The sequence below is a fragment of the Carassius auratus genome, chromosome 47 (assembly GCF_003368295.1).
Source record: "Carassius auratus strain Wakin chromosome 47, ASM336829v1, whole genome shotgun sequence".
Classification (NCBI taxonomy): Eukaryota; Metazoa; Chordata; class Actinopteri; order Cypriniformes; family Cyprinidae; genus Carassius; species Carassius auratus.
In genome coordinates this window covers 15,734,858-15,758,093 of record NC_039289.1, presented here as the reverse complement: position 1 = coordinate 15,758,093, position 23,236 = coordinate 15,734,858, and the positions used below count along the sequence as shown (strand labels likewise).

The 23,236-nt window shown below is 38.3% G+C and overlaps 1 protein-coding gene across 1 annotated transcript in view; it reads left to right on the top strand.

Moving 5' to 3' along the window:
- LOC113064638 (protein unc-13 homolog A-like) overlaps nt 1–23,236 on the top strand; it is a 29,839-nt gene extending 6,603 nt beyond the window's left edge. Inside the window, 31 exon segments of the mRNA XM_026235465.1 lie at nt 1,257–1,262; nt 1,379–1,453; nt 1,547–1,766; nt 2,723–2,950; nt 3,029–3,170; nt 3,272–3,441; nt 4,194–4,309; nt 4,440–4,603; nt 4,689–4,842; nt 4,934–5,002; nt 5,237–5,326; nt 5,924–6,058; nt 6,401–6,534; nt 6,610–6,695; nt 7,064–7,190; nt 7,313–7,409; nt 7,981–8,124; nt 8,641–8,718; nt 8,827–8,850; nt 8,959–9,036; nt 9,161–9,249; nt 9,326–9,478; nt 9,559–9,682; nt 12,936–12,965; nt 13,767–13,823; nt 14,244–14,324; nt 14,853–15,000; nt 15,888–15,944; nt 18,235–18,327; nt 20,513–20,672; nt 20,777–23,236. Of these exon segments, the coding sequence (XP_026091250.1) occupies nt 1,257–1,262; nt 1,379–1,453; nt 1,547–1,766; nt 2,723–2,950; nt 3,029–3,170; nt 3,272–3,441; nt 4,194–4,309; nt 4,440–4,603; nt 4,689–4,842; nt 4,934–5,002; nt 5,237–5,326; nt 5,924–6,058; nt 6,401–6,534; nt 6,610–6,695; nt 7,064–7,190; nt 7,313–7,409; nt 7,981–8,124; nt 8,641–8,718; nt 8,827–8,850; nt 8,959–9,036; nt 9,161–9,249; nt 9,326–9,478; nt 9,559–9,682; nt 12,936–12,965; nt 13,767–13,823; nt 14,244–14,324; nt 14,853–15,000; nt 15,888–15,944; nt 18,235–18,327; nt 20,513–20,672; nt 20,777–21,065 (3,618 nt within the window). The 3' untranslated portion in view covers nt 21,066–23,236.

Sequence of the window (23,236 nt, the reverse complement as noted above, 5' to 3'; positions counted from 1 at the left end):
CATCCATATGCATCAGCGTGGTTATTTTGGGCAGCACTCTGTCAAGGGTCTGTAGTTCCAGAAGCCTCTATGGCACATCTGTCTGAATCACGGCTACAGGGTTAGACATTATCAGAGCATTACTCAGCTCCATTAACCCTGCAGACTGATGAATCTCCAGCCTTCTGACTGTCGCAGTGTCTCCCTTACAGTCCCATTCATTTCAGCCTCTGTATTTCTCTCTGAGCCGCTAACCTTGTTTTGTGCCTGTGACTTATTTTGGGAGCTTGTTTGAACTTTTCCACTGATACTTAAAAAAAGGTTTGGGTGGCAAATAAAATCAAACATCATTGGTTCTCGCATGGATAGATGCAACACAAGCATATAGGCATTAAAGGCAACATGAAATCTAAACTGACCTGACTAGTACATGTTTCTTGTCTTATGGTGTCTAATTCATCAGTTCATGTTCGGTAAGCAAAGAAATTATGAAATAACCACATTTAAATTGAGCTAGTAATTAAATCTGGTTCATGTTGTTGAAATTGATTACATTGCAATAACATTTATTTCAAGCAAATTGTTCAAGAGCATTAGTGCATGTTAATTAATAACATTTAAAAATCCGCAAAATGCATTTTTGAGTGTACTTCATTAACAACACTTTCTGCAAAACTTCTCATTAGACTGACAGGAGAGTCAGTTGTGTCTTGATTAAATAAAGTAACAAGAGCCCAAAAAAAAAATCATTAATTTGCTGACAGCTGTCGTGTAGGTCTGGCTGCACTTATTCAGCCAAGAACACTCCTGGCAGCCTTCACTGGAGATCTGTCAGAGCCGGCAATGGCACCAGGCTTGTTTTGACGCTACGGACTTGAGGATGAGGGAGAAATTAGCATACTGCACTAAACACCTCCGCAGTTTGTCTGTTTTAATCCAGTTTACCGTCACTGCTACTGACTCTAAGAGTCAGAAGCCAAAGTGCTGATTGGAGCAGAATTAAAATGCATGTCGAAAACAGTTCAACTACAGACAGACGACCTCCTCCCTCTCTCTCTTTTCTTCTCTACTCCCTCCATATTTCAGTCTTCCACATGTATTCTTGTTGTACAAGCACTGTTCAAGGCCTCTTTACAGAAATATTTTCTACTTGTGGTTGTGTTTTATTTTATTTTTTCTTAAGTTGATGTATGAAATATTAAGTTATTGAGTTATTTTTGGCAAACTTCTAAAATGTATTTTTCCCTCTCTTTTTTCAATGCCAATACCTCCTGCAGGCAATGGTAAGCACTCACAATTTTACATTTTCAGCACTCCTGAGTAACATACTTCAATTGCAACCACAAACAATTTGCTCCTAATTTTATTTTGAGCCCTACATTTTTGTGTTCTCTTGTAGTCTCTTGTGCAGAACTCTCGAAAAGCAGGAATCACCTCTGCTATGGCCTCCAGCACACTCAACAATGAAGAATTGGTATGTCAGCAAGCCCCGTTGTCTTCATAGACATTGACATTTTCAGTTCAGAACCGTTTTCCATTGACCTGTTGATTTATTATGACCGTGCAGAAGAGTCACGTCTATAAGAAGACCCTGCAGGCTTTGATCTACCCTATTTCCTGCACTACACCACACAACTTTGAGGTGTGGACGGCCACAACCCCCACCTACTGCTACGAGTGTGAGGGGCTTCTGTGGGGCATCGCTCGACAGGGCATGCGCTGCACAGAGTGCGGGGTCAAGTGTCACGAGAAGTGTCAAGAGTTGCTTAATGCCGACTGTCTACAGAGTAAGATGATTATGGAGATTCTTTCATTACTGTCAAATATTGTCTTTAATACAAAAAAAGATTCTCTTGTTTATTTGAAATATAATTATTGAGATATATATAAATATATTTAAAATATACACTTACTGTATCAGTCAAACGCTTGGAATAATTTTGATTTTTGTTTTTTCTTTAACCTCACAGAGATGGCATTTATTTGAACAACAATACAGTAAAAAATAGTAATATTATGAAATATTATTACAATTTCAAATAACTGTTTTGTATTTTAATAAATGTTAAAATTATATTTATTCCTGTGATGCAAAGCTGTATTTTCAGCATCATTACTCAAGTCTTCAGTGTCACATGATCCTTCAGAAAACATTCTAATATGCTGATTTGCTGCTGAGTTATTATTATTGATGCTTAATTATTAATACTTTTGTCAGGATTCATTGATAGATAGAGAGTTTAAAAGAACTAATTTTTCCTTGTTAACATTTAAAATGTCATTACTGTCACACATTTAATATGTCATTGTTGGAAAAGTGTTTATTTGTTCCTTTTTATTTTTATAAAAAAATAATTAATTATTTTTAGTAGTGTATCATGGTTTCCACAAAAATATTCTGCAGAAAAAACTATTTTCATCATTGATGAAATGTTTCTTAAGCTTGTGTTTCCTAGAATGATTTCTGACGGATCATTTGACACTGAAGCTTGGAGTAATGATGCCGAAAATTCAGCTTTGCCTCACAGAAATAATAAACATTTCAATATATATTTAAAAATGATTTTGAATTGTAATAATATTTCGCAATTTTACAGTTTTTCCTGTATTTTTGATCAAATAAATTCAGCCTGGATCAACATAACTTTCAAAACAAAACAAACAAAATCACAGTCATTCCAAACGTTTGACCGTTAGTGTAAATATGAAGTGTATTTAAATTAACCTTTTCCATATTTCATAGGGGCGGCGGAGAAGAGCTCCAAGCATGGAGCTGAGGATCGCACCCAGAATATCATCATGGTGTTAAAAGATCGCATGAAGATCCGTGAACGCAACAAGCCTGAGATATTCGAGTTGATTCAGGACGTGTTTGCAGTCATCAAGGCGACTCACGTGGCACACATGAAGCAGGTCAAGCAAAGCGTCCTAGACGGAACATCCAAGTGGTCGGCAAAGATCAGCATCACCGGTAATGACCCACTTCGACTAGTACAAGTTTATTTCATATCGGTTATCTTAGTATGAACCCTGTTGTTTCTCCGCTCAGTATTATGTGCCCAGGGCCTGCAGGCAAAGGACAAGACCGGCTCCAGCGATCCTTATGTTACAGTGCAAGTAGGCAAGACCAAAAAACGAACCAAGACCATCTACGGCAACCTCAACCCTGTATGGGATGAGAGCTTCAATTTGTAAGTTGACAATTTTTTTGGATTCAAAACTCAATTAATATGTGTCCGATATATTTCGTTAAGGGTTAATGCTCATGGTGACACAAAAACATCTCACACAGTGAGTGTCACAACTCTTCCGATCGGATCAAAGTGCGCGTGTGGGACGAGGACGACGATATTAAGTCCAGAGTCAAGCAGAAGTTCAAACGGGAGTCTGATGATTTCCTCGGTCAGACCATCATCGAGGTTCGAACTCTGAGCGGAGAAATGGACGTCTGGTACAACCTGGGTAAGGTTTTTGTGATCTATTTAATCGATTGGCATGACTTGTTCCGCTCGCTCTCTTGCTAACATAGCAAGCTTGTAAAAATGCCATTTCATGACACTACCTTGCAAAGAAGACCTTTAAAAGTTTTATCGCAAACTTGTATAGTAGCATTGCGATATAAAAAATGGATTAACTGAGGTTAGACATTTTGCTTTAAATTTTTCTTGCACTTCTAAAATCTTCAACACTGCACTTCAACACTGGCTTGTTTGAATAAAAAAAAAATATTTTGCAACTTCATATGATTTTCATACGATTTAGTTTGATTTTTTAGTTTGTTTTCAATTATTGTACGATTTTTTTTTTTTTTTATCTTTTTGATGCAGTTTCTGTAGTATTTTCTAATATCTTCTAATATCATATCTGACTCATATTAATGATTCAATGATTATGCTGTAGTTTCCTTTTTTTTAATTCTCTTTTTTCATGCAATTTCGGTATCATTTTATTTTTTATGGGTTTCATAAATTGTTCTCTTTTTTATGATTTTCCTTTCTATATGAATTTTTTTGTTTACAATTTTCAGACAGTTTTTAATTTGATTTTCATATGATTATATTTTTTTGTAAATTTCCTCTTTTTTAATTTTCATACGTTTTTTTTTTTTTTTTTTTTATGGTTTTTGTACCACTTTCTTTTATCACACAGCTCTCTGCTATTTTCTTGCTTTTGTAATTTTTATATTTTACCGACTTCATTCTGCTTCCTTTCAGACAAGCGTACGGACAAGTCTGCTGTGTCCGGAGCCATTCGTATGCACATCAGTGTAGAGATCAAAGGAGAAGAAACCGTAGCTCCGTACCACGTCCAGTACACTTGCCTGCACGAGGTCAGTCTGACACTTTTTCATTCTCATTTTCCACCTGCAATTGTTTATTAGCAAGCTTAAGTGCATAGTCCCTGATAGAGTATATCAATTTAGTCCTTAGCGAATTGATCTACTTTCCATCTCTCCGTAGAACCTTTTCCACTATCTAACGGACATCCAGAACAATGGGGTGGTGAAGATACCAGATGCCAAGGGTGATGATGCATGGAAGGTTTACTTTGAAGAGACGCCCCAAGAAATCGTCGATGAGTTTGCCATGCGTTACGGGGTGGAGTCCATTTACCAAGCCATGACGTATGATTCTCCTCACAGTTCTGCCATTGACGTTTTAGTTGTTTGCTTCTGTACTTAGGTACTTTTTGTACCTTCTTGTTTTTAGACACTTCGCCTGCTTATCATCAAAGTACATGTGTCCTGGAGTGCCTGCGGTCATGAGCACCCTACTGGCCAACATCAATGCTTACTACGCTCACACAACCCAGGCCACTAACAATGTGTCCGCCTCTGACCGTTTCGCTGCCTCCAACTTTGGTGTGAGTGCTTGATTCAGCCTTTCAGGAAGATTTCAGCATCGAATGTGTGTGTGCCAGTAATTTAAGGTGGTTTCTTGTTTGCTTTTTGTAGAAAGAGCGATTTGTCAAGCTTCTGGACCAGCTTCACAACTCTCTGAGGATTGACCTTTCTATGTACAGGGTATTATGACTTTCTAGTGTTTCCTTGAGAAGTCACTTCTTTCCTTGCTTTTGTATGAAGGATCTTTCTTAACTAAAGTTAAATGGTTTGTGTGGTGTTCGCCTGCAGGTGAGATTGTCGAATCAGACAAATGAGATTGATTAGTCCGATGTGACTACATATAAAAGCTTTAAGTCGTATTGAAATGAGTATGATTGCAAAGAGGCACGCTTTCTTGTGCTTGTGTGTGTACAGAATAATTTCCCAGCTAGCAGTCCTGAGAGGCTACAGGACCTCAAGTCTACTGTGGACCTGCTAACCAGCATCACATTCTTCAGGATGAAGGTTAGTTGTAACCCCCTGATGCTACTGACCGTGTAAATTTGACCTTCTTTTGTTTGGTTTTTACTTAATATTTCTGGTATGAGTTTTTTTTTGTGTCATTTACATGTGGTTTTCTTTTTTATATGGTGTTCATTTTTCAATTTTCATACAGTTTTCTGTTCTGTGCACTTTCTTAAAATCATTATAAGAAATTTTTCCATACAATTTCTTTTGGACAATTTTTTTTTTTTATTTCATACAATTTTCATACGATTATCTTTGCTGTATAGTTTTCTTTTTGAATTATTTCTGTACATTAGTTTGTTACATTACATTTGCATTGATTTTCTGCATGATTTTACAATTTTCATATAATCTTCATGCAATTTTATTTTCTGTGTTCTTCTATAATTTTTATACTGTTTTCTTTTTCCTATGATTTCTTTTTTTTTTCTTTTTTTTCTTAATATTATTTTCGTACCACTTTTTTTCACACAGTTTTTTGTGAATTTTTTTATTATTATTTTGTTGTAGAATTAGAAAGTTTACTTTGAGTATTATTTTTGTTTCATTGATTGAATTACCCATCTGAATGCACCATGAATCGTTCTTCTCTAGGTCCAGGAGCTTCAGAGTCCTCCTCGTGCCAGCCAGGTAGTGAAGGACTGTGTGAAGGCTTGCCTCAACTCTACCTACGAATACATTTTCAACAACTGCCACGAGCTGTATAGTCGAGAATACCAGACGGACCCGGTGAGTCCTGACACTTCCTGATCAACTCCAAAGCTCTCTCCCCCGGGAGCATCCAAGCCATTTTATCAGAGCAGTTCATCGTGCAGCTTTTGTTTGCGCTGCTTTGAAGATGTTACAGGCTTCCCTCATAAATATCAAACACTGTTCCTGTTGAATTAATCATCTAACCCTAATCTTGTTCCCCTAGAGTGCTTTGCATATTGATGTTTGTTTGTTTGTTTGCTGGCTGAAATAAGCCATTCCTGCGCATTAGTGGGGTAATTTCTTCCAGAGGTTTGGCAGATTATGAAAAGCCGTAGCATGCTTCAAGCTACCATTTCAAAATGAATTCATCTTGTGCAGAACAAAAAAGGAGAGGTTCCTCCTGAGGAACAAGGTCCAAGCATCAAGAATCTAGACTTCTGGTCTAAGTTAATCACCCTTATTGTCTCAATTATTGAAGAGGACAAGAACTCCTACACCCCCTGCCTTAACCAGTGAGTCCAGCATCATTTTATTTCACTTCATAATCCTGTTTAGGATCTTAATATGACGTATTCTGGCGCACACAGGTTTCCGCAGGAGCTCAATGTCGGAAAGATCAGCGCAGAGGTTATGTGGAACCTGTTTGCCCAGGATATGAAGTACGCAATGGAAGGCAAGTCTAATCTAAGAAGCTTTTCTTCATCTATCTAGCCTTTGCATTGATTGATTCTTTGTTTTGTAGACTAAGACTCCAGAACCTCATTAAAAAGTTTCAGCTGTAGGTCTGTGATGTTCATAACTTGACTGACAGAAAATGAGATACAATGAAAAAAGTTTGCCTGTTAGTTAGAAACACAAGCCTGGCAGGGTTTCCCACTGATAGCTACTTAAATTTCACACTTGGTGAAAAGTCGACATGTGGTGGAGTTCTTCTCGTCTGCTGATTCAGTAGGGGTTCTCCTCTCTGCGTAGATGTATTATGTGCCGTTATATCTTGAACTGTTTCATGAAGAGCCTTTGTCTTCACCTCACGGCATTCAGAGCATGAAAAGAACCGGCTGTGCAAGAGTGCAGATTACATGAACCTGCACTTCAAAGTAAAGTGGCTCTACAATGAATACTGCAAAGACCTGCCTTTCTTCAAGAGCCGAGTGCCTGAATATCCCACGTGAGTGACTCCCGCACTCTTCCATCTCACACGCATATTATCCGAGTCATGCACACTTAAAATGTCACTGTGACCGTGGTATGATGGGTGATAGAGCTTTAGGTTGTGATGTTACTCTGCAGGTGGTTCGAGCCGTTTGTCATCCAGTGGTTGGATGAGAATGAGGAGGTGTCTCGGGACTTTTTGCACGGAGCCCTGGAGCGCGATAAGAAAGATGGGGTGAGATTTATCTCTCTTGCCTTTTGGTTCATATCTTCAAGGCCATTAAATGCAGATACAACATATATATATATATATATATATATATATATATATATATATATATATATATATATATATATATATATATATATTTATATATGTATATGTGTGTGTGTGTGGGTGTGTGGGTGTGTGTATGTATATAATAGAAAAGTAATTTAAATTTGTAAGAATTTATAAGAAAAGTTGAAAGCAAAATTGGAAATTCACTGTAAATCTATACTTACCATTTAGCTTACCAGCTGTAATAAATTACAGTAACAACAGACCTCCAGCCTGCAGCCAGACAATGTCAAAATTTGATGAATGAGTGCACTTCATAGCACCCCAGCATGTTCCTGAACCAATAAGCATGCTCTTTAGTTCATTACTTCCACTGAGTCCCCTTTGGGAACCTGCCACAGTCTCACCCCGACCCAATTATTTCCAGACGAAAGAGCTCACACCTGACGTCTGCTTACGCAGTCTCTCGCGCTTTCTATTCTAGAACTTTTTCCTGACTACACATCCAACTCTTTCTTTCCTACAGTATCAGCAAACTTCGGAGCACGCTCTCTTCTCCTGTTCGGTAGTGGACGTTTTCTCACAGCTTAATCAGAGCTTCGAGATCATAAAGAAGCTGGAGTGTCCGGACCCACAGATCGTTGGACACTACATGAAGAGATTTGCCAAGGTCCTCAGCTGACAGTTTTTAATTTGTAATAGTTTGATGATCATTCCGTTAATAGATTTTGTAAATCTGTTAGCTTTAGCCAAAGGCACACTGTGAGAGTTTATTTCTGTCTTTTACGAATATTGCTTGTCAAATAATACGATGTAACATCAGTGAGTAAAAATCAAAAGCTTAGATAAGATTTTGGTCGCAAACTTTGGTTGGCGTGATCGTAACCTGCGGCAAACCAAAGTTGGTTTTGACCTAAAACTAAAGAAAAATTGACACCTGAAAATTGTCTCCGAAAAATCAAGTCCGCAAATTTCCTTCTTAGCGTGACCAAAATAGAATTGCAAAATAGTTTTTCTTAGCAAAATTGTTGTAAAAAGAGTTTGTACCTGTTTTCAGTATCAGATGAAGAAACGTTTTAGAAAACAGTTAGCTTAACAACAATAATATTTCCCTTCATGATCAATCTGTGGAACAGTTATGCATTTTCATTGAACTTGTTTAGACATGTTCTCTTTAACCCCACAGACCATTAGCAACGTTCTGCTCTCCTACGCGGACATTATCTCAAGAGACTTTCCCAACCACTGCACCAAGGAGAAAGTGGTAATAGTCTAAAAAGCCCTATGGAATCAGGTTTACATTTTTTTAAATAGTTGCTTAAATCCGGAATTTAACTCATTCAGTTTGGGTTCTCTTTTTCTTTGATTCTAGAATGCAAAGGATGGCGCTGTCAAAGTATGTACATCTGACATGGGTAGAATATACCATGCTGATATTTGGTGGGTTCAGTTAGACTTCTGTTGAATTGCGTGCATTTTAACAAAGTGTTTTTGCTTCCCACAGCCGTGCATCCTCATTAACAATATCCAACAGCTCAGGGTACAGCTTGAGAAGATGTTTGAGGCCATGGGTGGTAAAGATGTAAGTGAACCATAAATCTGCTGGCATTCTGGCTTAGCAAAGCCTTTTTGTGCAAAGATCTACAACGTTCTGCGAGCCTAATCAAGTTCTGGGGGTTTTGACCATTGCTTAACGTGCCTTTCAGTTGAATGTTGAAGCTAGCGACATCTTGAAAGAACTCCAGCTGAAGCTCAACAATGTTTTAGATGACCTTGCAAGGATCTTTGCCACCAGGTGAGATATCAAGAGATCAGGAAGAAGTTGCTTTTTTGTTCTATTTTTGGAGTAACATCTGTTCTCCGCCCCATAGTTTCCAGCCAAACATTGAAGAAAATGTCAAGCAGATGGGTGACATACTTAGCCAGGTGAAGGGGACGGGGAACGTACCAGCAAGTGCTTGCAGCAGCGTTGCCCAGGACGCCGACAACGTCCTCCAGCCAATCATGGACTTCCTTGACAGCAAGTAAGATGCTAGTCATTAAATTTAGACACTTTCTTGGAAATTTTACACCTCGACTTCACTTTGCACTTTTTCCTTGTCAGTCTCACACTGTTTGCCAAGATCTGTGAGAAGACAGTGTTGAAGCGAGTGCTGAAAGAGCTTTGGAAGTTGGTGATGAACACAATGGAGAAGACCATTGTTCTGCCGCCTTTGACTGACCAAACGGTAATGAGCTGGAAATAGAAATAATTGTATGTAAATTCCAAGATTGTTTACAGCATTGTATTTTCTGGTATGGATCATGAAGACACAGAACGACTGGAAATGTCTCTTCCCATTCCCAACAAAACATGTCCCTATCCCAAAATCCCAAAATCACTTTGGACAAAATACATTTTCCACTCTAAAAACATTGGGAGTGCACCATATCATTCAAGCACCTCTCAAGACTGCTCTCTGGTCCTGTAGTCACACATATTTCATGTATTTTAATCTTGACTAAAAAGTTTTATTTCTAGTTTTATTTAAGTGTATTTCTATATATTTGAATGCTAGTTCATTTTTGAGAGCATTTCTACAGGAACAGAGACAACTTACTGCTTTTATTATGTCTTGATATAACTGTTACTCTTTTTGTGTTTTTGTTTGTATTTGTTTATTTTGACAAAAGAGACCCATATCAGTTCTTGATGATATGCTTACTGCAAAAATACAAAATTGAATATGTAATTCCTTAAAAAATTTACATTTTGCCATTATTTACTTATCCCAATGTCGTTCCAAACCAGTATGACTATGTTTTAGAAGAGGTGTCCAATCCTGGTCTTGAAGGGCCAACATTCTGCAGAGTTTAGCTCAAACTTATCCCAGAATACATTTCTGCTAGTTTCCCGAAGTCCTGAAGACCTTGATTACCTTGGTGCAGGTGTGTTTAATTGGGGTTGGAGCTTAACTCTGCAGGACAGTAGCCCAGCAGCCCTGGTCTGTGGAAACAAAAGGAGATGTTTTGAAGTTTGTTCATGCTGCTCTTTTTTTTCTACAATAAAGACACAGTCACATTCCAAAAATGACATTTTAAAAGTGGATTTTAAATGCACTTAAATTCACTTGATTCCAAGTCTTTTGAAGCCTTTATGTAATGAATTAAAGCAAATTTAAGTTTTTATTCATTCGAAACACCAACTTTGAATATGCGGCAAAGAAAATGAGGTTTGAAAGCTACTGCAAATGGCGGGGTGGGACATTTTTTTTATTCTATAATGCCTTACAGTTTTGTCTGTTTCTCGCACAAACTGTTTAATTTGCTTCAGAAGTCTTTAAATATAGTGCATAAGTGGTATGGAATACATTTATGTTACTTTATGTCCATTTCGTAGCTTGACATCCCCCGGTCCCCATCCACTTTCATTGTATGGAAAAGAGCAGCTTGAACATTCCTCCAAATTTCTCTTGTTGTGTTTCATGGACGAAAGAACATCATACAGGTTTGGAATACGAGAAGGGAGAGATTTTTCATCATTCCTCCACACTGGGCCTGTTTCAGTCTCTCGGGCAATCACAGACCTTGGGACTTGTAAAATCATATCAGGCCTGAAGTCGGTCCTGTTGCCTGAATGTTAATGCTTCTTTTGATTTGATGTGGGGCTCTTTGTAGCTTCACTGACCCTTCTCTCTGGTTATTACATTCTCGCTCTCCCCCCCGCTCCACTTCCACAGATGATAGTAAGTACCAGAGCACTTTTGTCTGTGCGTCTGTGTGTCCCACAGTCCGTCCATGCCGGGTGACCCCCTTCCAACCACCTCCTTCTGCTCTGTGTGGCTGCCAAGTCCTTTCCTGTTGTCCAATGCATCCTTATTCGTCTGTCCATCTTTCTCTACTTCTCCCGCTGTCTCTTTCTTCTCTTCTCCATCCATTTTCTCTCCTTTGCCTGGTCACCTCAGTGGTCTGTATACCTGAGGTGGCTGCAGCATGGTGCATTTCCTAATTGACTTGGACTAGGCCCTTTTTTGCCCCAACAAAACTTCCAATCTGATGTCCACCCCACATCTGACTGCCAGCCCCTTCCTCTACTCATTTTCCTGGAAGCGATGCACTTTCGCTTCCAGTCCGTGGTAGGTCAGTTTTCTGGGTGACGTTAACTGGTTTCAGGTGATCCACCCTCCCTGTGTTACCTGTTTGAAACCTCTCCTGTGTGGGTTGTTGCTTGCATCTGATCTCCACCAACTCCTGAGCCTCTCTTTTTTTAGTCTCTGCAGACATTATTATATCAATCTGTCCTGGTATTTGGTTTTTGCGTGTTGATGTACCAAAATTGGTCTGATGGAACGCAGAGGTCTCATACTAATGTGTGTTTCGGGATAGTATTTTTGTGTTTTTTTCTCCTTTTCTCAGACTTGACTTGAATTATTATTTTCTTTTTCATGTATTTTAACAATATAGTCTATCCGTCTGTTGCTTGTAAAAACTGTACGGTTATTTTACGGTGCCTTTTTATGTGATGTTACAATCCATTAGCTCCCATTTGAAGATATTTTCATAATTTTGTTTTCTGAATTACCTTGTAAGGATTTCATAGTTTTGATATTTATTATTTGATTAGGTCCTTTAGATTACAAAGAATACCATTAAAAAAATCTGAATTTAATATTAATTAACAGAATGAATTTTAACTACTTTAAAGGGGAAGTTCATTCCAAAATGAAAATCTGTTATCATTTATTCAATCTGTCATCCATATAGAAATTTGTCCTATCTGCTCAGCTCTTAAATCTCATTCATATTTGCGTATTATCAAATATGGCACGTCAAAATTGTGTTGCACCAGTTTTAACATCAATTAAGTGATGGTGGTGGAAAATATGTTGTTTCTATTATATTACATCAGTTTTTTCCTACTCACTATTGCACTATACTTTTAGGGCTAGGTACTGAATTGTTAATAAATAAATAGTAAATAAATGTCAATAATTTATTTAAATCAGTTTCTTTCTGTAGTGTAATCTTATTTTTCTTTATTTATTTTAATATTTTTTAAACCGTTTTTCTCTAAACCTTTACACTAACCAATTTACGCGGACATTTTGAAAACTGAAATAAGTGAAACATCTTTTAGCCAACAGTTCAGTCCAAGTTGTGCAGACCACTGGCACTTTTTAAAATAATTTTAGGGCAGCGTGAACATTCTGTAAACCATTTCCTTTTGTGTTCCACAGAAGGGGGAAAAAAATAATCAAGTTCAAATCAAAATGAGGGTGTGTAAATAATGGCAGAATTTTTCATTTTTGGGTGAACTGTGTGTTTAACAACAAACAGAAAAAATGTTTTTCTATTATTTTCTCCTTTTTCGTCCTTTCATGAACTTCAGATTTGACAGATGATGTGATAGACCCTGTCAGATACTGGATAATGGATACTGTCAGCCTATTAAAAAGCACCAAGACCAGTTCTCAAGTTAATTACACTGTCCTCTCTTCACAGGGCAGGGTGAAGCTTGCTTGTCACAGTGATGTAAGGACTGAATCCCCATTTAGCTCAATGTGTCCTGTCTCTTTCTCTCTCTCTCTCTCTCTCTCATTCTTAATGTCTTCTTTGTGTGACTTGGGTCCTCCTGTTGAAACAAACCGGTGGAAGCAGTGTTTTTATTTACCCCTCGTTTTCAATGCAGTTGTTGGTTACCCTATAGACTCACACCTATGTGCCCATTTAAAACCTCACATAGTTCATTACAGGTGCTCGGACATACCAGGTTAAATAATGCATGCATGACAGTCGCTTTAGACTTTGATATCAACGCTTGTCTAAACGATGTCAGAAATACAGGACTATTTCTGTATACTAATGATTTAATTTTCCAAGGACTTCTACATTGCACACATTTGTATAATGTTATAATGGTATAATAAGGTGCACAAGCCTCGTTCACTTAGTGATATATCCAAAAATGAGAGTATCGTCCAGTCGTAGATACTAGATATATCACCAGAGTGGTGTTGTTTGGGCTGTGGACCTACTGGCTTTTGTAAACCTTTCAACTCTTGTCTCTGTCTTCTGTTCGTAGCTAGTTTACCGTCTCATGTTGCACAGTTGTGTGTGGATGCGTGGCTGTGCGCGACAGTGTTTGGGGTGGCGGGGCACGCTGGGATTGTGCGAGTGCGTGCGTGTCTGATGTTTGAGACTGTCTGGATCTTACTTCTGTGATGTGGCATTTCTGTCTACAACTTTGTCGAACTCTGTGACCTGTCTAATGCCTTCTCTTCTATACTCTTTCTTTTTCTCGCGTCCTCCATTTTTTCCCCCTTCTTCCTCCAGGGCACTCAACTCATATTCAACGCAGCCAAGGAACTCGGTCAGCTCTCCAAGTTGAAGGTATGGAAGTTTATTACAAAAGACTAAAAAACTGTAGGATTCGTAATCAAAAAACCTGCATTATTATTAAACAAAAAACAACAACAGTTTTTTTTTTCTGCATTTTCCAACGTTTTTTTGACATGAGATGACATATGACTATGTTAACTCAGGGTTAAATGAACCTGGATTATCAATTTTAAATAAGTACTTGTAGCGACAGACATGACACTTTAGTAACAATTTGTCATCTTCTCATCCTTATGTCATTAATTTTTCTTTAAAATAAATTTCTGTTAATTTTTTTGAAAATATGAAAAATGTGACATAATGTAGGATAACCCAGGATTACTTTAACTCAGGGTTAAATGAACCTGGATAAAACATTTAAATTGTGAAAATATTGTATTTTGTTCTTATAAAGTTTTGTCCTTTTTGTAGGAGCACATGGTTCGTGAGGAGGCCAAGGCACTGTCCCCTAAACAGTGTGCAGTGATTGAGTTAGCACTGGATACTATAAAGGTGGGTTCAAGAGCTGAAAGTCAATGTAAAAACTGTATTTTCCACTGGTTCGTGACAACACAGTATTGTGCTTTAAATAGTGGGTTGTTAATTGTAGAGGAAGTATAACTTCTATTTTATTTTATTAAGTTGCCTTTTACACTAGAATTTGAATCATTTTCTTCTTAAAATTCTCTTCATTCTGTTACATAAGGATATGTGTTCAATTTGCACTACATACAGCACTATCCTTCCTTGTAATATGAAATTTACGCTCCCAGGCAAACTTTTGCCCTTTATCACATTCGGTGGATTGTATTTGCACCTTGGGATATAGAGCACAATATAATAGAGACTTTTTTGGTGTAAAATAAGCAGAGAGAACTATAAGAAGTCATTCGTAGGTTGTTTTCAGGGTATCAACATGAAATAAATCAACTGTAGCTTTGTAGCGCTATCACAGCATTGATTTTATTTGTTTGAGCATCCCCATCAGCCAGACACATCAACATTGTCTCAAGTAATATCTTCTGTCTTTTGGTTTCTTAGCAATATTTCCATGCTGGAGGTGTGGGGCTGAAAAAGACGTTCCTGGAGAAAAGTCCAGACCTGCAGTCTCTGCACTACGCTTTGTCCCTCTACACTCAGGCCACCGACAAACTCATCAAGACCTTCGTTCAGTCCCAGAATACACAGGGTAAGGCTCTTCCACACATCTTGCTTTTTTTAAATATCAATGACTTAATCCTCCACCTTGGCAGAATGTCAGTTATGAAATTATATATGCAATGGGTCCAAAAGTCCACATTCACAATAGTTTTTTTGTTGTTGTTGTTTTATTTGCATTGCATTATATTACCAGCATAAGAATGTAAATAACTAAATGTGTAATGTATAATGTATATATATATATATATATATATATATATAAAAAATTATTTTTTATATAATTATGTATATTTTAGGTAAAAAAAATACATTACATTGCTTAATAAAAAAAAAAAAAAATCCTAACCATATGGTAAGTACAACGAATAATATTGTTAATTAATAATACTTAGTTCTATATATCAAATTGTTAAATGTTATTTAAAAACATTAGTCTATGTACTTTAAACAAAACACACACACACACACACACATATATATATATATATATATATATATATATATATTTTTTTTTTTTTTTTTTTTTTTTTTTTTTTTGTTGTTGTTTGGTTAATCTCCATCTTTCTTTCTATCCCTCACGCACTTTAGGAATTCTGACACATTTTAGGTCGAAATGCCCCCGGCAGACACATTTTAATAGATAATCATTTCAAATGTAATTAGGGTAAATGTCACGGCTTCATTTATGTATTTAAACACATATGAAAGCAAGTGTGTGTGCAAATGGGGATGTGTGTGTGTAAATAGCCATGGTAGCTTGAAGATACAGTTCATTTTTTTTCGTTATAGACTGTTAACATTTGATGCGCTTGTTGGGCTTGCTTGCTTTCTTTCTTACCATCTCTCAAATCTTCTTGACTATGTGCTTTCAATCTCTCTGTATTTTTTCTGCATCCTCTCCTTCTCTTTCACCAGTTCATGGAGGGAAGGGGGTAAGGTTTACCCATAGTGAAGACGTGTACCCAGAGAAGGGTACGTTCACTTGGGTCCCTGTGCCCTTAACGATGAAGAACCAATCAGTTATCCACCCGAATCAGATCATGCACCTCCCATTCCAACGGGCCAATCGCATGCCCCACGACCACCCATATGTTCCCACAGAAAGGGCTTTGCATGTATGAGTACCTGGGAAGAACATGCTGTATGTTCGCATACATTGGTCTGAAATGTATCTCGATGCTACAGCAGCAAGAAAGCCCAGGATGAAGTGTGTTTTGAATGGCAGTGAATGAGGAATGTACACACTTCTTCACGAGTGAGAGGCGCATGTGTGCCCTGCGGATGCCGAGTCACAAGTGTCAATGAGCGAGTGAGAGACCGTGACAAAATGTTGCTTTCCGAGCGCTGAACCATGTTGTCGAATGAAGATGTGACATTAATTGCGACTGACTCAGCTTGTCCGCGGGCAGGGTCTGTTCTGCTGCTCAGCGTGATCTCCCCTCACGACCACGCAACGTGGTTTCCCTCCCTTCAGTCTCTTCCCTAGGCTGAGTTAAGACAGCTCTCCCTCAGCCAATCAGAATTTGCTTCTGGGGTCAGGTGATGTGCTCTTTGTCAATGTACATCAGTTCCGAAAGCCCTAGATTGGCATTTAAGGGCCCCATAAAAAGTCACATGATTTAATAGTTTCTTAAATGTTGCTCTGCGCAAGTCAAATTAGTGTTTACTTTATTTGCTTATTCGGTTAAAGATGGCTTATTTTCAGAAACACCAGCGCTTTTGATAAGGGTTTGATGATTGGAAGATTTTTTTTTTTTTTTTTTTTATGAAAATACTGTTATAACTTATTATTATTATTATTTTACGTTTGCTTAATTATTCTAATTAAAGATTATTTTTATTACTGTTTTGTGACTTTTGTGTTGAAGTATGACCCGGTCATTTCTTGAGGGGTCTCGTGACGTTTATCCAGATGCTCTTTGGTTAAGATTAATCATAAAGTGCTACGTCAAAAGCCGTCAGCGTTAGCGTTAGCGTGCCAGTGTTCAAGCCTTTGTCAAATCCCTGCTTGCTCAGTTGGTTCTGCTCTGAGGAAACTGCATTATCAGCCTGTTTCTCTGACTAGCGAATACATATATCAGATGCCGAAAGCAAGGAATCCATTTGTTTTTTAATTATTATTTGACTGCAGCTGACCTAGATTGGGTGGAAAGATTTAGATGTTTAATTCACATTTAGTTATTCGTTGGTGGCATCATCACTCAAAGGTATTTGAAGAAATAGTGCATACAATAGGTTTGTGAATATCATCATAACTTAGGCCAAAGAACTTGGCACTTTCCCTGAGTGGGATTGGATATGTGTGGGAATGGAAGTGATTTTCTGCATGTTCCTGCCTGCATTTAAAACCAAGTGAAGGACAATATCAGATGTTCTCCTTGTCTTCTTCTTCCTGTTAATGACTAGACCAATAGGACTGCTCTCTTCCTCCCCATCATGGTTGTATAAACCCGTCATGAAACACCAGAAATGAAGTGTGACCACACAGCATGTGTGTAAATGGTACACTCATGATAATCTGAGGGAACACACTTTGTATCGTAAAAACCTTGTTGCAAAAGAATTCTGTGAGGCATTACTTTATGTTGGTTGTCTGTGTATTCTGAGCTAATTTCATTGATTATTTTTATGTAGACATAAATTTACTAGCTAGCTAGCTAGCTGTAAAAATATGTTAGTGCTGTACACAGACACTGGAATAAAGGGTACCCAATTTGTGCCTGAACAAGTCTCACAAATTCATATTTAAAGATGTGTTGCAGGTGTAACTTGTTCAATCATTTTCAGAGCTTATTTGAATCCAGTACTATTTGATTTATAAAAGTCCACAAATGTATCACCCCAGTTAAGTAAAGACAAATTTGTTCAGCTCAATGTTTTTTGAATTGTGTATATAAGCCATTATGGAAATTAGCATCTTAATTATATTCCCTATTGGCTAATTTAAAATTCTGTGCAAATGAAATTCACATTTAAACTCAATCAATATAATGATAGGCTCTGAATTTGTATTTAATAAGTGCTCCAACATGGAAGACCAACTTGAAAATCGTATTAATGATCTTTTAAGCCAGGTTCAACACCATTAAGCTGTTTAAACGATTTTGCCATCCAATCAGTTTAAAGCATACATTGCCTCTGTATGACTCTGCGGGAACTGAATTCATAAAGGAAGTGCCCGGAAGGTCCATTGAGTCATACTGATGCAAAGTATTCTGCCAGGCTGGAAATGGAGTGTTGACTTATCTCGTCTTGTCTGCAGGTACTGGTGTTGATGATGCAGTTGGAGAAGTGTCTATCCATGTGGAGATCTTCACTCATCCAAATACTGGAGAGCACAAAGTCACAGTGAAGGGTATTGTTTCATATTGTTTCTCGATGTTCACTTAAAGCTTGTTGTTTGCGTTCCTCCTTGAGTTAAAACTTGGGCGAAACTCACTGGTGGAATTCTTTGGAGAACCTCTAGGCTTTGTTTCGAAGGGACATCTGTGTCCTTGCTTTACAATGGGGTTCCTAGAGGAGCTACTGATGTCTTTAAAGGGGGGGTGAAATGCTCGTTTTCACTCAATATCCTGTTAATCTTAAGTACATATAGAGTAGTACTGCATCCTTCATAAATCCAAAAAGTCTTTGGTTTTATTATATTCATAAGAGAAAGATAGTCTGTACCGATTTTTCCCGGAAAAACACGACCGGCTGGAGGCGTGACGTGTGGGCGGAGCTAAAGAATCACGAGCGCGAATAGGCTTTTGCGTTGAGAGCATGTGGAAGCTGTGGCATTACCGTGAGGGAAAACCCATAATCCAAAACAAACCATGGCTTACAGTCAGATTCAGCCGTTTATTTATGATCCAGAATCAGATTCCGAGGCTGAAACTGAATGAGAGCAGCAGCAGCAATGACTCGCTCCGAGCGGGGCTCGAACCCGGGTCTCCGATGGGAGGGGACGCACTAACAAGGAGGCAGAGATATTTGAAGCAGTTTTACTCACCACCTGCGGTTCCAACACACGATCGTGGCCCTTTTACCTTGGGATTGCATCATCCTTAAGAAATAAACGATACGCAAATCCGTCGTCAAACTGGGCCTTGTGAACAAGCATCTTCGAAATGCAGGAAACAAACAAAAACACTTGCACAACTCCGTTGATGCTCTGTAAAAATAAACTCCATCCACTGGTCCCTAAATGCTGTTTTTTTTTTTTCTTGGTAATCTGTGCAGGGTTGTCTTGCCCTGGCAACCAAAAACACACTTCTTTTGTGACTTTTCGCGACGCTCTCGCTCTGATCAGTGAAATGTCTGTGCTGCTCAGCCTCGCTATACGGGAGCGCGCGCTCTTCTTCTTCTCTAGTAAAGAGCGCTTGCTCTTCCGGCAGAAGTACCTTAGCATATAAGGAAATAAGCATATAAGGAAATTCCGCTCCATCTAATGTCACACAGAGTCATACCTCGAAAAAAACTTTCCGAAACTTGTGACAAACCGGAAGGAGTATTTTGGGTACAAAAATACTCCTTCAAACGTACAACTTAATTTTTGAAACTTTGTCGATGTTTAGCATGGGAATCCAACTCTTTAACAGTGTAAAAAACTCAGTATGCATGAAATAGCATTTCACCCCCCCTTTAAAGTTCTTCCAAGAATCCAAGAATAGTCACAAGGACTGGAATTGAGAACCGTTGGTTTAGTTGTTCTTTTAGTGTGCCAAACTTAATTTTTGCAATGTAACAGGAATATCAAGGTTAGCCAGTGAAAATGTATATGAGATACTATTTTGGTTCCTTAGATCAGAACCTGGTGGAAAACCTCTATGAACCCTTGTCAAGTGTCTAAAACCTTTTTACAATGTAATGGAGTTACTTGAAAACCAATTAAAAAAAGTTGTGTTCTTATGTGTTCCATTTTGTAAGTTCCTCCGAGAACTTCCCTATTTAAAAGGGGGTCTAGAGGTTCTCCAAGTATTTGCCAATCTACGTGTACCAATCTAATGAACCCCAAATGGTCCCTCGCGTAGTTAAAAATTTTTGCCATGTACCGGGAAGAATATCAAGGGGAGCCTACACTGTAAAAACAAAAAATGTATGTGAGGCTCCATTTTGGGTCCTTAGATCACTCCACTGGCAGAACCCTCTTGAAAAGGTCTAGAAACCCTTGTCAGGTGCCTCAAGACCTTTTCAACATGAGAAAAACTCTTTAAGGTTCTTGCTTGTACTTATGGGCTCTATTTTGCAGAACATCCGAAAGGGTGCCTAGAGGCTCTCAAGTAATGTACTTCTTAAAAAACGTGTCATAATATGTACCCTGAAGGCTCTGGTTGGAACCTTTTAGGGTTAAATTAGGTTCAGAGATGACCTATTGAGAGTACTGCTCCATTGATAAGGTGTTGTACCCCTAAATTTAATTTTCTTCTGACAGTGGAGGGTTCTTATAGTGTGGTGTAGACCAAGTAACCCCAAATGGTTTCTCAAGTAGCTTCATTTCTGCATCATAATGGTACGCAAGTAAAAGGAAGGGAAATTGAACAACTTGTATTTTCTGTTAGTGGTGGCTGCGAATGACCTACGGTGGCAGACCTCCGGAATTTTCCGGCCTTTCGTGGAGGTCTACATCATTGGCCCTCATCTTAGTGATAAGAAGAGAAAGTATGCCACCAAGTCCAAGAACAACAGCTGGGCTCCCAAATACAATGAGACCTTTACATTGTGAGTGACATGCACTCGTTTCTTTAGCTTGCAATTTATTTTCTGCATACCACAATCTTCGCAACAGTTCCTGAATAAAATGTAATCCTGCTTCTTTTTCAAAGCACATTGAGTAATGAAGTGGGTCCAGAGTGCTACGAGCTGCAGGTGTGCGTGAAAGACTACTGCTTTGCACGAGAGGACCGCACCGTTGGCATGGCAGTACTGCAACTGAAGGACGTAGCACCGCGGGGTAGCGTAGCATGCTGGCTACCGCTAGGTAAACGCATTCACATGGACGAAACGGGCCTGACTGTGCTGCGAATCCTGTCCCAGCGCAACAACGACGACGTCGCGAAAGAATTTGTCAAGCTCAAATCTGACCAGCGCTCTGCTGAGGAGGGGCGGAGCTAAGATCAGGAAATAGCTAGCGAGACATGGTAATTTTGGCGTAAACACTGCCCCCTGATGTTCAGATGTTGCACTAGCACATAGAAGAAAAATACATAAGACATATTTATCTCAGTTCTTCACTTTAATAGCCAACCGTTTACATGACAAAGCAGTTATATATTTGTACTCAGTGCACTGCCATTAGAATTGCCAGGAAGGGCTTGTTTAACAAGCACAATTTGGCACATGAAACTGACACAGGATATTGTATCTCTTAAATACTTGCTGTTTGTGATGTCTTTCATTTTTATAATGCATATTCCAAGACAAAAACCTGCCAAAATGTACTTAAATACAAAACATATTTATCTATTTATCTGTAAAGCATTAAATATCACTATCAATGCACAGGTCTCAAAATATAAATCCTGAAAATATTACTTATAATAATATATTTAAAAGAATACTACTAGTAATAAAAGACTATTTACAGTAGTTATATAAAAAAATACATTTATATTTTATTTATATTCTTTTTTTTTTTTTTTTCAAATGCATCTGTGAAATAAAACCAGATTAAGGCATGTAAACAGTGCTACATAATGCCATGATTTTTTTTTCTTTATTTTCGATCTGTAATGATGTCAGACCTCTTTCGTGTGGCCTTTTGTCAATCATTCCTGCACCCTTCAAAGGGTGCCTTAATGTCAGGGTATCGTTTCTCCACTACGCACAACCATTTCACCCCCTAACCTCCTTAATAGGGACCAAAACCCCCTATGGGTCAGACTTTAATGTTATGCAATCGTTTAGAAGCACAAAAAAATAGACCTACAACCAAATACACCTTTGAACACAGAGTGGTTGCTTTTCCATGTAGTAGGAAAGCATTTGAAATTATTTTTCCGGGGTGTCACTAGCAGGAACTCCTACAAATTCTGCTTATTGTACGAACACAAAATATTTTGTAAAGATGTTTCACACATCTAGATTCAATCACAGGGCCACGTCTGTCCTGTCTTTGTGTTTGTTTTCCGATCTGTTCATGTTCAAGTACGAGTGCCTGTGCGGTTTATCAGGTGTTTGTCGGCATAAGGCACTGCGGTTTATGCGATGTATGAGTGCAAGTCTAGATTGACAAACACTGCTTGTATTAGACACCAGAGCTGCCTGTTATAGTAAAAATTCACTTTATAACGTCACGTTTAAATGTCATTTTGCTTCAGATCATTCCATGCAAAATGGGACTTTTTTATTCACTCACTAGTTTCCCACCTCAGAAGAATCACAGCCATTGAGAATCGCTCCTATAGAGTTGCCATAGTAGCCGTTGATCAGTCCTGCCATTTTACTGCCAAACCATCCACCATATTAGAAAAGCACAAGAGAGATGCTCTATAATGTGGGTTAAGCACTGTATATCCATTCATTCCCTGCTGTATCTGTGCTAAACCGACAAAAACTAGCCGTGCTATGGATCTACTTATGAAAATCTGAGGTGATGTTATCTAGATAGAGTCGCTTATTGAATTTAGCAATTAAGCACTTTGCGCTACAGCTACTTTTTGTGGTTTCCCCATATCATTTCTCTGAAAATAGTCTGTGCATCTGTTCTATTGAAGTCATCAGTGATCAACAGCCTTGGATTGTTTACACCGCGAACGCTCAGCACCAACTGAAGCTGCAAACTTCGCTGTTGTTTTGTTTTACAGACTGAATCCTTTTATGTTCACCGTTGTGATATTGAACACTGGGGTTCTGCCGCAGGAAATGGCATTATTGAATGTTGGATTGACTGCAGAGTGGAAAATGGGATCTGTAGCAAGAAAACACTTTAATTTGGGTGATAGGATTTCAGATATAAAAGCTGTGTGTTGCTGTCTGTGAATAATAATATTACAGGATACAGTCGTGAGCATGTAGTATGAGACGAAGCACACGCAGACACAAGTGCACATGGATGCCAGTAACTCCACATGCACACTAACAGCGACTCCTTGCCTGTAAATAAGAAGCAGTGCATGTTGGGAAAGATTCTTCTTTGTGCCAGCATGTATGTTTGATGTGATATTCAATTGTTGTATTTATTTATTTATTTTGTCATTAATTTTGATATTTGGGTATTATTTTCTATTTTTGGAAGGCTTGTGAATATATAAATATGTATTACTGATGTGTAGTGGTACAGAATA